This window comes from Rattus rattus, chromosome 8 (genome assembly GCF_011064425.1).
Source record: "Rattus rattus isolate New Zealand chromosome 8, Rrattus_CSIRO_v1, whole genome shotgun sequence".
NCBI classification, from domain to species: domain Eukaryota; kingdom Metazoa; phylum Chordata; class Mammalia; order Rodentia; family Muridae; genus Rattus; species Rattus rattus.
The window spans coordinates 45,272,187-45,289,254 of NC_046161.1; the positions used below are offsets into that span (position 1 = coordinate 45,272,187).

The 17,068-nt window shown below is 45.0% G+C and overlaps 1 protein-coding gene across 1 annotated transcript in view; it reads left to right on the forward strand.

The window, feature by feature from the left end:
- Nucleotides 1–17,068, forward strand: part of Alg9 (ALG9 alpha-1,2-mannosyltransferase) — a 60,544-nt gene that overhangs the window by 30,906 nt on the left and 12,570 nt on the right. Inside the window, exon 14 of the mRNA XM_032909677.1 lies at nt 13,456–13,586. Within this exon, the coding sequence (XP_032765568.1) occupies nt 13,456–13,586 (131 nt within the window). The remainder of the gene's footprint in view (nt 1–13,455; nt 13,587–17,068) is intronic.

Sequence of the window (17,068 nt, forward strand, 5' to 3'; positions counted from 1 at the left end):
TACTAAGTAGGTAATAGCTTAGATGTCTGTGTGCTTAAGTTAGGTTCCCTTGTGTACTCCAGGTACACATAATGAGACCGCTCCTTAACTTCCGAAGCAGACTGCTGTCACAGCAGGCCAGGTGTCATCCAGTTCAGGGTGGCTTAGGATCTGCCCTGTGTGAACATCCTGGTATATGCAGTGCTGGGAATCAGATCCAGGCTCTGCACAGCCTGGGCCTGGCCCTGCCAACTGACCTCCATCTCCAGAACTCTTTTATTTAGCACAGGGTCTGGTTTTTAGGCTTTTCTCACAAATGCTCTTAATCTAAGGATCCCTTACAGAAAGCTTCAGTCTGCCCAAATCTTTCTCCTTCCTGACGGTTAGCATCCCTACCCTAGTTCTTCATCTCAGACTGTCTGTGCCCATTGTCTTTCCTTACCAGTGTCTCTTCTTGTGTGGGTAACCCTGCCTAAGGTACTTGTCTCCACCTTATGCTATCAGAATTCTCGTCAATACGAAGTGCACATGTACATCCGTGTTTAGCAGGCTTTCTGTTAAGAGCATGAAATATTTGTCTGCACAGCCAGTTACTAGCCTTTACTGCATGTTTTTGGTTTCTTTGTTCCATTTTTTCCTGAGGTGCCCAAGTGCTATGATATGGGTGATTGTCCCTTGTCCCTTCTGTGTTCATCACGGTGTATAGATAGGGTAGTAACCCTAGTAGCTAGCCAGGTGGTGTTATTCTAGGAATTACAGTTAGTGTTACTCTGCCTGTCTGCAGGCCTGCCTGACTGTCTCTGTCTCTGTCTGATTTCTGAGACAAGTTTTCTCTGTTATGCCATTCTGATGGTCTTAAAACTTCCTATGTAATTCAGACTGGTGGATCTCTAACTCAGGTCCACCTGCCTCTTGAGCGCTGGGACTACAGGCCTGTGTCATCTTGTTCAGCCTTTTGCCAGTTCCTTTTCTAGCATTCCCCAGTGGATCTATGAAACTCTGGACTAATATAATTTTTTTGTACACACATCTGTGATAAAATGTAATTCATAAATTCGGCACATCAAGAGGCCAATGAGAGCTGGGCACTGTGCACACCTTCAGTCGGAGCACTAGGCAGAGGCTGGCAGACCTCCAAGTTCGAGGCCAGCCTGGCCTACAAAGTGAGTTCCAGGACAGCTAGAGCTGTCTTGAAAAACCATCCCCCCTAAAGTAGAAAAATTGTACACTATAATAAAAATGAGTATTTTGGGGCTGGAGAGATGGCTCAGTGGTTAAGAGCACTGACTGCTCTTCCAGAGGTCCTGAGTTCAATTCCCAGCAACCACATGGTGGCTCACAACCATCTGTAATGGGATCCAACACCCTCTTCTGGTGTGTCCGAATACAGCTACAGTGTACTGATATACATAAAATAAATCAATCTTTAAAAAAAAAGAGTATTTTTTCAAAATATTCAAAATGTACTATAAATTTTAATTGAAAAACTCTTAGCCCTAAAGTAGAAAAGTTATAATAGTACACTATAATAAAAATAGGCATATATTATCTCAAAATATTTTACTGTATATACATTTTAATAACCTCATATTAGAATTTTTTTTCTTTCGTCGGTAAGTTGAGAATTTGTCTTTTTTACTTAAAGGAAAATTTTGTGGCTTCTTTGCCTTATCCAGATTATCAGCGTCATTTCCTTTATGCTGAGGAACCATTGCTGAGTAAAATTAGAGTTGCCTGAGTGTGAACACTGATATGCTGTGATGCTGGATCTGGTAACCAGGATGCTACTTTGAGATTAATGGGTGGGTGTATAAGGTTTGGAGATCCAGGACACAAAAATATTCAGGTGCTCAGTGGAACTCTGAGATCTCATCATGGGAGATGTCTTAGTTTGGGCTTTAATTAATTAATTAGTTAGTTAATTATGGTGTGAACTGACACTGACTGTGGCTACTCTTAGAAAGGAAGACACTTAGTTGTGACTGGCTACAGGTTCAGTCTATTATGGCAGGACATGGCAGTGTGCAGGCACACAAGGTGCTGGAGAAGGAGCTGAGGGTTCTACACCTGGACTAGCAGGCAGCAAAAGATAACTGAGACACACTTCTTCAACAAGGCCACACCTAACAGTGTCACTGTCTATGGGCTTATGGGAGCCATTGTTTTATTCAAACTGCACAGCAGACTTCATCATGATACTTAGCAGTGTGCAACTGAACACTTTATGAGTTGTCTATTTCTGGAATATTCTGTTAATGAAGGCTATTGAAGCCATGAAAATGAAACTTTAGAGGAGGAGGGGAATGGGTTAGGAACCTAGGTAAGTGAACTTTTCAGCCTAGGGATAATAATGGTGAGAGAAAGGTGGATATAAAATTTATAGTAGTTGATTCTGGATAGATCATGTTTTTATATTTCCTGCTATCAGACATTGCTACATATTATTATGTGACTCTACAATAGCTTTACCCTAGACGGGGAAGTTTTTATAGTGCCAGTCGGAGTCACCAAAATGCTGGCCATTAAGAGCAAGGACAGGCAAGCCTACGTATCTGCTGGATGCTTGGTACAAGCCTGTGCTTATCCACGTTCCTACAGTTGAGAGTTTCCCACAAACCCCTTTGTGCTGTAGCTTAAGTCAGTTTTCATGTGTGCTAGGGAAGTGCCTTCCGCAGCCAGTCCGTGCTCTTTGGACCTCTGGGAGTTTGTAGGAGCATTTGATGGCTTAACATTGGTTCCACATGAGTAGGACTAGAGGTTCATCTCTTGGAGCTGCTACTTAGAGATTTGTTTTCCTGACAACAAAAAACACATTTGTTGTGTAAAATAATGACGTCAAGTTATGGCCAAGAAAAAAAGCCATTTTGTTGCCCAGAGACCACCAGTGTTATGGTTTTAGTGTTTCTTCTCTTTTACCCTTTAAAGCTTTTGTCTTTTATTTATGGGAGATCAGAGGACTATGTGCGATTCTCTCCTTCCTTTCTGTGGGTTCTGGTGCTAAAGCTCATGCTGTCAGGCTTTACAGCAAGACCTTTGCTTGCTGACTGGTCTGTTAGCTCTGTCTCTTTTCCTTCTTTCTTATGTATTTTCATTTAGATAGCAACAAAATAGACTTATTTTAAAGGTTTTGGTCATGTTTATTTAAGAAAAAGTGGCAGAATTCTGGGTGTAACAGCCAACACCTTTACGTAATTGACGGAAGCACACGCTTTCCCTTGCCCACGCTTTCCCCTCAGCTACTTGCTCATGTGTCGCCTTTAGAAGAAATAGGTTGGTCGATAGTTTCCCTGTTCACCAGTTGGGACAGCTCTGTTATAAGATGGCATAGACTAGCTAAATGTCATTGTGAAAGTAAAACCCACAAAATCGATGGGGAATGGGATGAGGGCCACAATACTTAAAACACTTCGTAAATAAGAGGTCAATTGGTGGAGCGCTTGTCTGGCATCTACAGGACCCTGAGTTTGGTCCCTAGTACTACATGGTGACACATCGTGGTAACTTGGAAGTCGGAAGTTAGAAGGTTAGCTCAGGGTCCTCCTTGGCTCGCACATTTGAGGTAAACGTGGGATACATGAGATCCTGTCTCAGAAAGAAGAAACACGATCTGACCCCAGGAAAGACATAGCACGTTCATGTTTGCTAGATGTTTAAAGGCTGCACCTGTGGGAGTGGCTGTGGGACTTGTCTGTAAGGTTGAGACGGCATCTGCCACAGTGAGGGGTCCTGTGAGACCTGGCACAGCACCAGAGGTACATCAGCCAGTGGCTCATCTCCCAGAGCTCAGGGGCCAGGAGATATGGGTAATTGCGTGGTCTGTGCACTGATTGATTGGTTCAATGACATGCCACTTTCTGCATTTGGTTAGCATTTCTCATGCATAAGCAAATCTAATAATCAAATTATGCTCAAAATACTCCTCATTATCTTCGTTGTTCTGGTATGAATTTATATCTTCAAAATGAGTATCGAAAGAGAAGCACCGTACTGGAGAGATGACTCAGCGCGTATGGTACTTGCCACTAAACGTGATGACCCTAGTTCCATTTCTATACCCACTTGGTAGAAGCAGAGAGCTGATCCCTGCAGATTGTCCTCTCTGAACACACACACACACACACACACACACACTCACTCTTTCCCTCTCAACGATAAATAAATGCGTCCATCCATCTAGTCTGTCCATCCATTCATCCATTCCTTCATCCATATATATATACATTCATCCATACATTTATCCATATACCCATATATGCACACACACACCTATATACATATACACAAGCATACATATATACATACATAAATACAAAAAAAATTAAAAACAAGCTGAGAAGCATTGTTCATGGAGTCACAATTCTCCCAACTCTTTTCTGCAGACAGAACGTGGGTTTGGAGGGAGCTTAAGGTATCGATGTCAGACTCTCCATCTTGTGGGTGAAGGAACTGAGGCTCAGGGTCGCCGTGACTTGACACAGGGTAGTCCTGGACGAGAAGCTTGGTCTCAGGATTCCCCACGATCTCACACCATAGGTGGGTGTTCCCTGTTGTGGTGAGCATTCTTTGATGCAGTTTGACTCGCGAGCATAAGTAGCTGAGCATTACCTTTTAATTTTAAAAAAAAATTTTTCATTTTCTGAACCTCTTTTTCCTTTGTGCTAGGTGCTTGCAGCTGATACTGTATTTATCAATAAACAGAAATAACCAGGGTCCTTCGTCCTCTCTTTCTCTCGGCATTCTGCTGACCTTCCTGGATCCTTAGTTGAGGAGAAAATGAATTTACCCTGTTGGTTTTCTGGCTGATTGTTAACCACTCTTGGTCATCAAAGTAGGTGTTCACACTGCTGTATTCATGCTGTAAATAAATTGGAAGAAGGGAAGGTACTAAAACCCTAGTTGAACAGCATTCAAAATACTCCAGAATTATTTCTGTTCTATCCATGGTATTGACATTTAAAATTGGCATTTTTATCATTTGTAATGATTGGGTGAATTTTTAACCTGTGATTAAAAATTCACAGTGTGCTAAATTTTTGCTTGTGGATTTAAAAATGTGGTCAGTAAATATGTACTTAGCAAGGCAAATGCATCCTGAACAAGGCTGTGTGTGGGACAGGAAAACTGTAGGCAGCCTGTGCCTGGCTTTAGAGTTCGACTGGAGCTGTCCCGGTGAGGAACTGAGGGCTTGAGCAGTGGAGAGCATGACGTCTGCACCAGCCCTCGCCCTCGCCCTCGCCCTCGCCCTCATGCCCCGCGAACCGCTTGCTCTTCAGAACTTCATCGGGCGGTAGAAACAGAGAAGTCCCAGAAGGCATTTCTCTCCCCGAGCCAGCTCTTCGGAGCCAATGCTTCATTGTTAGTCTGGTTTTGTTAGTTTAAACATTCTTTCTTCCTTTTGGTTTGGCTAATGGCTGTCCATCTTCTCTTTGCCAAGAACCACCTCAGTCTTGTGGCTCCTTTCTGTTGATTTCCTCTTTTATTAATTTTAGGTCTGATATTCTTTCAGTGGACTGATTTTAGATTTGGCCTGTTACTTTCTAGAAACATTCAGTTGTATTGTTGACACTGTTTTATTTGATCTTTGTCTTTTACTGTTGGTACCTGTGCTGTAAAATTTCCTCTTAGAATTGCCATTGCTGGATCTTTCATCTTTCTGATAAGTGGTGCTTTTGTTTCAGTTTGATTTTAGGAATTTTAAAATTGCTGGTGTAGCAATTGGTCTCATCAGATGTGAATGCAAGAACTCACTAGTGAGATAGGCCAGGGGTACAGTAGTGGCCCAAATCAACTGCTTTCCACTCGATTCACAGCCCATTTCACAAGACAGAGCTCATGTCTGGGGCTGGTCATGGGGCCACAGCCGGTGGCCAGGTAGGTCATGGGACCTAGGGGGAGAGCCTACTGCTATTACTGTGCCGTGTGGGCATAGTGTTAAACTGACTAATGACTTACACCCTCTACTCAGATAGTGTACCTCTCACTTATCCTTTAGTGAAGTTTATTTTCTTTTCAGTAATGGATGTTCTGGTACTTGTTCAGTAGACCAGGCTTGCCTCTGTAATTGAACTTTTTGGGCTACTTTGTTGGGTTCTTATATCTACTACCATTCTCCACCCCAATCCTTTCTAACCCCCCAACATTAGGTAAGCGAGGAAAAGGTTAGAGGGGAAAGGGGCAGAGATCTCTTTAGACTACTTACTGCTGATTAGAGGTGTCAGTTACTAGGGGTCCAGTCCAGTCTTCTTCATCAGGATATCCATCCAGTGATCCAGCAAGCAAACAATAGCAAAAGCAGCAAATGCAGTAATAGCAGGAACCAGCAGCGGCAGCGGCAGTGGGGACCAGCAGCAGTGGGGGGAACAGCATTTGGGGCAGCAGCAGTGGGGGCAGCAGCAGTGGGGGTGGCAGCAGCAGCAGCAGCAGTGGGGACCAGCAGCAGTAGGGTAGCAGCAGTGGGGACCAGCAGCAGTGGGGGGAGCAGCAGCAGCAGCAGTGGGGACCAGCAGCAGTGGGGGGAGCAGCAGCAGCAGCATTTGGGGCAGCAGCAGTGGGGGCAGCAGCCTCCACAGTCCCTCTCCTGGCTCTCACATTTATACCCTTTCAAGAGTCCCCAGAATTCCAAACATAAACTATCTGCAGCTGGTAGAAATCATGCCCCTCTTGGAGCGTGAGACAAATCATAGTCAGCCACTGTGGACAATCTGAAACAGCCCCATATCTCATACCTAGAATTAAAACAAAAACATAATTGCATAATATAACTGGGTTTTTGAAGAAACCAAAATTCTCACTACAGGCCTCAAACTCCACAGAAGTCCACAAAGCCCACAGAACTGCTTTCCTTTGGATTTTTTTTCTATTATATATTGACGTCCCCCTCCTCTCTGTTTCTTTGCTGACTCTCATCTAGTTCTTGGATTTATTTTGCTTATTCATGCCTTCTTTGAAGTAATTGGTTGCTTAAAAAATTATACTTTTGAATTCTTGGGCCAATATTTCAACCATTTTGATGTCCTCAGACTAGGTTTTGGAGAGTTAGGAACTTTTGGAGGAGTCGTGTTGCCTTGTGTTTCTTGTGTTGTGTTATGGTTTGTCTGTTGGGGTGGATACTTTTTTTTTGGTTCTTTTTTTCGGATCTGGGGACCAACCCAGGGCCTTGCGCTTCCTAGGTAAGCGCTCTACCACTGAGCTAAATCCCCAGCCCCTGTTGGGGTGGATACTTATCCTGCCTTTGTGAATATTCTTGCTGTGATCAGCCCCGGCTTCTGCCTTGGGAAGGGCAAGCAGACTGCAGCAGCAATGCTGCTCTCCAAAGGAGAACAAACGAGATGATAAAGGTGGGAGAGGTGCAGTGAGGGAGGGGGCACATGCTCAGCAGTGCAGAAGGAGCTCTGCTGTGCCTGGGGCTCTTAGACAGGTGAAGGGCTTTCAGAGTCCAAGGTAAAGGACAGTGACGTGCCTGTGAGAGGAGCTTGTAAAGGGGAAGTTCAGCCGTGGGAGAGCTGTGAGCACTGTCACAGGGATAGGTGGATGTACGGGATTAACACTCGGATGGCTCGCATGGCAAGAAAAGCGAGTGACCTTTCCGACCTGCAGAGCCCAGTGGTCATTTGTCAGCAGAGTCTGCCACCGTGGTTGTCTGCCTGTCATCTAACATCTGTCATCATCTATTTATCATCTACCTATCTGTCATCTGTCAATTTGTCGTCCACCAGTCAGTCTACCGTATCAAGTCCATCAAGAGTGGTGCAAGCCCAAAGGTCTCCAGTGTTGCAGCTTCCCTGCCCAAGCCAGGTAATTCATCAGCTCCTTTGTTAGGCTCCTCGGGGCTCCAGTTAGCAGGCTGAGGAGCACGATATTGCTTGACAGTGTCCCAACCTGAAGGCAGTGGTGAGTTAATCTGTCAGGGTAGCGATGGCAGGATCGATAAGAAGCAAAGAGCCTTGACAGTTGGCTCTTTGATTGCTCAGTCTCTTGGTAATTAGGCATAGTCTGCATTGTAGCTGTGGGAAAAGTCTAGTTTTTTCCAACTTTAATCCTTGCCTTGGATATTGTAGGACATTGGATTTCTATTGTCACATTCTCTTATACTCATGCAGACTTTTTCTGCAGTCATTACTAGAGATCGTGAGTGACATTAGAGAAATAAGATCTGTGATGTATGGCGATGCTTTCTGATCCTCCTGAACCTTGCACTGGCCCTCACCAGAGATCAGTGCTTACTGTATGTGTGTCACTGTCATTTCCGGCTGACAGATGCCTGAATGCAGTCACACCCTTCTACGCTGGGACTTGGGAGATTTGGCTCAGGCTGCTGGATGATGCAGGCATCAGGGGATGCCACCGAGAATAGGTTGGGCTATTTCCCCTGTCTTCATAGGACATTCTAGTGGGTATAAATACACTTGATATAACTTGACCATCGAGAACACTCGACCATTTCGGGAGTTACCTTCGCTCAGTCTTTAGGCTTTGCACAGCCTTTCTGTGGGCTTGAATCTGTTCCCTGGTGTGTACAGCCTTTTCTTTTGAGTGCTCTCTTACTCTCATGTACTTCATCACTTCCTTCTTCCCTCCTTCACTCTGTCAGGGGTGTGGGATGGGAGTCTCTTGAGACAGGACCTCACTTACAGCTTAGTGTGGCCTCAAACTGCCTCAGCTCCGAAATGGACTTTCAGGCATGCGCTACCACTTCTGGCCCTCCTCTCCTTTCTCTTTCTCCCCGTGTCTCTTTCCTCTTCCCTTCCCCCTCTTAGTATGCACGGTTTTCTTTTTCTGTTCATTTGTTAAATATTCATTTAGTAAATATCTGCTGTGTGATTTAGAGCACGAGAGTGAATCAGATAGACTCCAGCTTTTTGTAAAGTTCATAGAAATGTTACTGTTTGTAGATAGTTGTGAAATGTTGTGAGGAGTACTTGATGCTATGAGAATATGCAGTTTGGGGACTGTTCTAGTTTTAACATCACTGAAGTCAATTCTCCCTGCATCTCCTTCTCACCTCTCTGTCCCGTGCAGGCTTTTTTTTTTTTTTAAGTGAGTTTATTTATTTATGTATATGTATGTGTGTGTGTGTGTGTGTGTATGCATGCGAATGCACGTTTGCACACACCCAACTTGGGTCCTCTGCAAGACAAGTGCTGTTAACTATTGAGCCATCTCTCCAGGTCCCTAGTGATTTTTGATATCATTTAGTGGATGCTCCTGATTCAGTCATGGGCAGTCAGTGGCTCCAGGCCTCCATTTTCCTGCTGGGTTTAACTTGGGTTGGCCATGGGTGTCAGTCAAAGTTGAAACTGGGACATTGGAGCGGATGGACTTTTGCTTCGGGTTCTCCGTTATGCCCCCTTTTTTGCAGCCCACCAAATGCTCCTTTATTATTTAAGCCATTGGTGTATTTGTTCAGAGTTGATATGATTTGTTCAAACATTTCATTAGTTTTCATTGCAGTAAGTACAGGTCAGTGGCAGTGTGTTCACTTTACAGATGAAGAAATTATATAAAAGCCTTAAATGAGTATGGAACACATGATTTGTGTGACCTCAATAAAACTAAGCCTAACTAAGCCTGTTGCCTTAAAGTTCCTCAATGTTCTTTAAAGTTCCTTTTCTTTTATCTTTTCTTTTTTTCTTTCTTTTTTTTATTTTTCCTTTCTTCTCTCTCCCTAAATACCAGAAGTGGTTTTTCTGTGTATCCCTGGCTGTCCTAAAACTTGCTCTGCAGACCAGGCTGGCCTCAAACTCACAGAGATCTGCCTGCCTTTGCCTTCCCTGTGCTGGGATCAAAGGTGTGCACCACCACCACTGAGCTTCTTTTCTAATAACTTTATCTTCCCTTGAATGAAGAACCTGCCCAATTGTTCCTAAGCCCTGCCCCTGGAGGCCCTTGACCTGGGTTTTAAGTTTTCAGCAACTATTTTCTAAGGGATATGACAGAGACTAAAGTTTTTAAAAAATGCATTGTTATCTTTATATGGCATTGCCTTGATACCTTTCTAAGACCTCTACTTAGAATTTAATTTACTTAGGATTTCCTGAGGGATGATTCGGTGGATAGGAGAGCCAAGCTGACTGCCAAAAGGATGATGATAGTTACCCTCTCAGCCACAGGAGACTGTACCAGTCGACCTCGTAATTAGACCTGTGGTGTGCTTGGCAGGGGAAGGTCAGGCTAAATGGTAGAGACTGTAACCATTCAGGCTTGGACTGCCTGTGGGAAGGAGTCTAAACATGAGGTCGTAAGACCCTTTGCTCCTTGCTGGTTCTCCTCAGTAGAGGCATGGCGTTGGAAAGCCTACGGAAAACTGCTTCATGTTCTTACAGTTGCCCAGGAGCTGCAGAGTGGGTGTTCAGACAGGAAAAAAAAAAAGTCACTTCCTGAAATGTTTATGCAGAGGACCATTTTTAGAGAGTTATGTGGAATGGAATTGGGTCTGACGCCAATCTCAGTGTGTTTTCTCTTCCCTGGAGGAATGGCCCATATGTAGAGACAGATGTAAGACTAAAGTTTTTCTTACATATAAATAATCCTGGGAGAGAATAGGAACAGTGCTGTGAGGTAGAAGTTGGAAAAGAACAGCTTGCTGCAAGCCACTGAAAACCAGGTTGCTCTTATATGCACGTTAAGAAGTCTTTCCTCACATGTAACCTGTAACCTGAATGTACAAAGTTTTAATATACAGTTAATTGTTTAAGAGGACATACCTGTGAAGCCATTTCCTAAGACAGAACTAGAATGTCACCAGACCCAGGGGCTTCCCAGTGATTCCTCTGTCAGTCCCTACATCACCGATGAGGTAGCCTGCTGACTTTTATAGTGATACTTTTCTTGCTTTTGTCTTTATTTTAAATTTCTTTCCATTTATGTACTTATATGTGTGCACATATGTTGTTGCTTGTGTACACGAGTGAGGGCACACATGTGCCATGGCATACATGTGGAGATCAGAGGACAACTTAAGGAAGTCAGTTCTCTGCTTCTAGTTCTGGCTCCTGGGTACTGTTGTTAAGTGCCCAGGCTTGGTTGTAAGTACCCTCACACACTGAGTCCTCTTCCCGTTCTACTTGGAACGTCTTTGAATTGTCCTAAGGATACAGGTATTTTTGTTAGATATGTTTTCGGTTGAAATTATATGAAATTATGGTTTCCTTGGAAACCATATGAAATGGTTACATGATAAGAAATACAGATGTTCTGTTTTGGTAGATCTACCAACAGTTTTCTAAAACTTGTGTAATACCTTAATGTTAAATTGTCGCTTTATATTGTGTCTGACATTTTCTAATGTGATTTTTTTTCATTGTGATTTAACTTAACATTTTCTGCTTACTAGTGAAACTGAGCACTTTTTCATTTGTTCATTTAGAGATTTTGAAATACCTATTAATGTGTACTACAGCTCTGAGGGAAAGGCTTCCTTCCTCAGTAGAGGTGTTGCAGCTCTGAGGGGAACACCTCATCCTTAGGACCATTAGAGAAGGTTCAAAGTAGGGCTGCCAGGGAAGGTGTCCAGGCAGTTGGAAGCCAAGGAATACCACAGAGTCACTCTACACAACCAACCTCACACAAGAGAGACACAGCAGGGTGACCATCCCCCACCCCCCCACCCCCCTGGTGAGAAACAGCAAGGAACTGAGCAGGAGGTCAGACCTTTATAGGGCTTCTTGGGCAAACCAGTTTTCCAGGTAGAAACTTTGAGGGTAGGGATTGGTGGGATTTCAAGCTGAGCCCAGGGTGTAGTCCCTGAAAGATAAGCCTCAGGAACTCTCAAAATGTCTGCACCTGTCAAAATGGTGGAGCCTGTCAAAACAGGCATTTCCCACCTCAGCCTGCAGCTATCTACAGTGGCCACACCACCTTTCCAGCCTCCCCAAGCAACTCGGCAGTGTTGGCTGCTGTTTCACCAAAGCTGCCTGTAGCTAGGAAGTTCTTCCCGTCCCAACCCATGGGCTCAATGCAGGGAAAAGAGAGAGAGAGAGAGAGAGAGAGAGAGAGAGAGAGAGAGAGAGAGAGAGAGAGAGAGAGAGAGAGTGTGTGTGTGGGTGTGTGTGTGTGTGTGTGTGTGTGTGTTGGGGGTGGGGGCATCAACCCGTGAGCAGAAAAACCCACCAATCCCTGAGCATGGAAGCCCCTCCAATCCTTGAACAGGAAAACCCTCAAACTCAGGACTTGAAATTCCACCAATCTTCACTTTGGAAATTTCTGCCCTGAAAAGCTCCAACCCTAAGGAATTTTATATAAGCCCTGCCCTTCATGTAATCCCTCCTGTCTGGTCCCGGAAGCAGAGGCAGCCACTCCTGGATTCATCTCTCCAATAAATTTCTTTTATGAGATTTGCTTCCTGGTGTGACTCTTTGATCAGATGAAGCCAAGAAGCAATGAAGGGAAGAAGTGAAGGGGGGGTGGGGCTGAGGCTCCTGAGCTCCTCAGCCCAGCTGGGGATCCCCTCCCCTGGGAGCTGCACGGTCTCTGCTGAGGAGGCTTCCTCTCAGAGCTCTGTGGTTCCTGGGCTCCTGTCTCAGGATGCCCTTCCATTGGGATACCTTCTCCCCTCAGAACTATTTGGTTCTTCCTGGGCTCCCAAGTCCCATGGCACCTTTCCATCCAAGGAGGGACCACTAACACAGGGATTGCTAGGATTTTGTGCTCAGGGATTGGTGGTTCTTGGTAGGTTTTTAAACCCAGAAATGGGCTTGGATCCTTTATTCTGCAAAAGTAGCTTGCCCATTCCTTGTTGGGTGGTTTCTTTTGTTTCACTGATTGACAGGAGTTCATCATATATACTATGAAACTTTATTTCTTGATGTCGTCTGTTTTCTAGTCTGTGCATATTGTCTTTCATAATGGTGATTTTGATGAACAGGCCTTTTTGATTTTTAAGGTGGAGTGTGTTTATAGTCACCTGTAGGTCCTGGGGTATCCATGTTGTGAGCTATTGGATGGCTGCTGGTATCCTGTACTCTCCTGCCCTTCAGTCCTGCAGCTGTACTCCTCAGCTGTTCTGAGCCTTGCTGTGGAGACAGTTCTCTCTATGCCTCTGTCCATTCTATTGACTTCTTGCAGAAGCTCGTGCTGCATTGTTCTAAGGTGCAGTGTAGCCTTTGTCTTCCTCAGGAGAGTCAGGCTTCCTCACAGACTGGTACCTCTGTTACTCAAGCCCTCTAGAGCTCTAGGATAAGATAGATAGAAGGAAGAGAGCAGAGGTAAGCACAAGACAGGCTTTCTAGAGATAAGCTGTACTTGAGTAGGCTTCCTAAGTGTCTGTGGGCTATGGGGACTTAAAAGCAGACTGGCTGCAGACCACCCACAGCTGTCCACATGCTGTCTGAGCAAGTGTGCGCTGTTCCCAGGATCCTCGGTGATAGCCCGTGTGTTGGGTAAAGCACAGGTGCTTGTCCCTTCACCACCTTGAGGGAGTTCTTAGGGTCTGCAGGAATGCCACAGTGCCTGACGGAGAGCTGACCCTTTCCCTTTCAGATTGACATCAGCAAATGCCATTACTTAGTGGACGTGGATACCATGAGAGAAACGCCGCGGGAGCCAAACTACTCATCTAACAGAGAAGAATGGGTGAGCCTGGCCCACAGGCCGTTCCTGGATGCATCTAGGTATGTGGTTCAGTTGTGAGAGGAGTCCTGATCAGTCGTCAAAGGAGTGCTGGAGCTGAGAATCCAGTCCCGGGCCGTCTCGATAACTCTCATTTCCTTTTTATTTGGCCCCAAGGCATCTTACAGTTTTGTCCATGTGTACTGAGAAATGTTAAGAGTTTCTCTTCTGAGGCCTCGGAATGCAAGTACATTCTGTTATTATCGTAATGAAAGGCTCTGATACTGTGGAAACTCAGTAAGGCTTTAGTTAGTTTTGATAACTGATTTTAACTGTCTTAGCTGAGCATTCTGACATTGCTAACAAGATTAACTGTGCACCTTGAGGACCTTGATGTCCATAATTTTCAGAATCAAAGCTCAGCAAGTACTGGGTAGGACTTGCTTGATTTTGTTTTGGTTGTTTGAAGCAGGGTCTCCCTTTGTAGCTCAGGGCTGGCATGGAGTTCAGTAGGTAGACCAGGCTAGTCTTGAACTTGTGGCTATCCTCTTGCTTCAGCTTCCCAAATGCTAGACTGCAAGTGTGCTGCATCACGCCTGGTAGATCTAGTGAAGATTTTAAACTGGAGAGCCAGGACATGGCTGGCTCTTCAGAAGGATCTCAGAATTAGCGGTAAGGAGAATGATGGGAAGTGTGAATTGGAGGTATGAGCGTGCTTGTAAATGTGAACTGGAGGTGTGAGGGTGTTTGTAAGCCCCTAGACTGAGGGGCTGAACCTGCAGACAACTTATTCCTCATGGTCTTGGAGGCTGAAAGTTTAAGGCCAGTGTGTTAGTAGATTCTGGTGTGGATCTCTATTGTTGTAAAAATATAAAAAAATAAAAAATGTATGGTTGTCTTTTATCCCCCACTAAATCTGACACCACAGTGCCCCAGGATATCTGCTAGATATCTTAAGTCTCAGTCAGCAAAGCGTCTCACCCGCTGTGCTCCATCCCATATCACACTGCCAAAGGCCTCTCTCTGAGCCTGACAGCAATCTCTCTGCCTATCTAGTTGCCAAGGCAGGTTTCCATGCCAGAAACACACATCCCAGCTCCATGGTGGCCCAGACCAGCCGCCCCACACTCCCTTACACTTAAATCTACACATGAAAGGACACACACATAACCTTTGACCCAATTGATAAGATGTAATTGCCCACCTAAACATACAGAGCCCAGTACCATCCACCCCTTAAGAACATTAATAACAACCTGTAAATACACAGAGCAGAATCTTAACATCAGCTTCCATTTTCTCTCCACCGTGACTGCCCTCTCTGTCCTTCCTGTCTTTTCCTCTTTCCGTTCCAGTCTCCTCCTCTTCCTTCAAACTTTTCTCCCACCCATCCTTCCTTCTCATCCAATGACTGGCCTCCTTCTGTCTTGTACCTGCCTCACCTGTGACCTCACCGCACAGCTCTGCTGTAGGTTTCAGATAGTGACTTCTCTTACCTAACATAGGGAAGAGGGTAAGACAGTTCTCTGTTCTCTTCAGGGAACTAACCCCATTCTGGATTCTGGAGAACTCTGCAGATGTGGCTGAGTGACCTCTCAGAGCCCTTCCCTCCACACAGCACCACACCAGGGATCAAATTATTAGAGCACAGGAAAACAGTTTTGTTATGTAGCCTTGGCTGGCTTCAAACTCACAATTTTCCTGCCTCTGTTTGCCAACTGCAGGGATTACAGATGTGATCACCACATGTGTTGCATTGTGAGTCGAGGGCTGCACACATGTGTGTAATAGCAGCTGAGTAAAGCGATTACGATTGACCGCCTCTTGTTTAATACTGGGACCAGCAGTGTCTCACATGTCATATTTTGGGATGCAAGAAACAAGTTTTAGTGGTGCGGCACTGAGAAAGTTTTAAGCTTTAGATTGTTCAGGGTTTCCAGTGATAGCCACATGCACATTTTGGGCAGGTGAGTTTTGTCTTCTCGAGGTCCTCACTGAACAGTGAGATGGCTGAATTGTGTGGTGTGAGTTTGTTTAGCTGAGTAGTTGGTGTACATTCCTGCCAGGCCAGAGCGAGGTTGGTCTGGCCCTTTTCCTTTTCTCTACTGATAAAGAAATAGGAGGAGTGTCTTCTTCTTTGCCTGTTTGGCATCTCTAAGTCTGTCTGGATGAGGTGTTTTTAGAAGCCTCTGGACCACCCCTCCCAGTCTCCCCCACGCCCCCTTCCTCCCCTCCCCTCCCCTCCCCTCTCCTCTCCTCTCCTCTCCTCTCCTCTCCTCTCCTCTCTTCTCTTCTCTTCCTCCTCTTTCCTTTTTTCCAGTTCTGGGGCTTGAACCCAGGGCCTTATGGTTGCTAGGCAAGTGCTCTGCCACTGGCCCTCTTTCCAGCACATTTGGCTCATTTTTTCATTTTTAATTTTATTAATTATATCTCAGCTTCCCCTTCCTCCTCTCCTCCCAGCCCCGAACTCCCACATCCCCTACCCCTATCCCACTTAAATTAAAATTCTGCTTGTTCATTGCTGAGTTGCACAAAAATGATTGACTTTAATATGTTAATTTTTAGATTCTGCTACTTTAATGTAATTGTTAATTATTTCCAGGAAATTTAAAAATTATTTTAAAACCCCAAACTATTCCTTAAAAAGGTGGATGAGAAAACACATGAGCCATGTGCTGATGAGAAGACTCTTGTTACAGCTAAAAGCAGGTGATGGGGAAAGGTGACATAGGGGGAAGGAAGGAATTGCTGTAGCATTGCCATTGAGTTAGACGAGGGAAGAAACTCCACAAGTAAAGGCTCAGGCCATTGTGTAAGACCCACCTGCTAGAGCTTTCTGCATGGCGTGGGTGGGGTGGGGTGGGGTGGGGTGGTCTGTCTGTGTCTGACGTCATGGCCTCAGGCCACATGTGCCTCTCCAGCTAATGTTCTTGAGGGATGGTTTGAAGTTTTATATAATCTTTAACACCATCCTTGTCATCATTATCTTTTTCTTTTTTCTTTTATTTTTTGTTTTTCCTTGAGACAAGGTTTCTCTGTGTGGGTTGCATTCTTTGCTATTAATTGTAAGTGGGATCATACAGTGTGTACGGTTTTGTGTTTGGCTTCCATAAGAGTTTGTATGAGGAAAGTCTCCCATAGGCTCCTATTTGAACGCTCATTTCCCCAGTTGGTGGCGAGGTCTGTGACGTTTAGGAGGTGCAGCCTTGCGGGAGGAAGTCCATCACTGGAGTGAGGGGTGGTCTTGAGAGCTGCAGTCTCCTCCTCCGTCCAGCTGCTGCTGTTGTTCTGCGTGTGAGTGGAAATGGTCAGCCAGCTTCCCCCTCTGCTGCCATCATGACTCTAGCTCTGGAACCATAAGCCAAAACAAGCTTTTTTTTTCCATAAATGACTTTGTTCTCAGCAACAGAAACTAGCTAATGCAGCGTCTTTCGTCCAGCGTGTTTCCAAGGTTCACTCAGGCGATAGCATGCACTGTCCAGCCTCAGGCAGAGTGTCTGCTGCTGTGGAGAAACACTGTAACTGAAAGGCAGTTGGGGAGGAA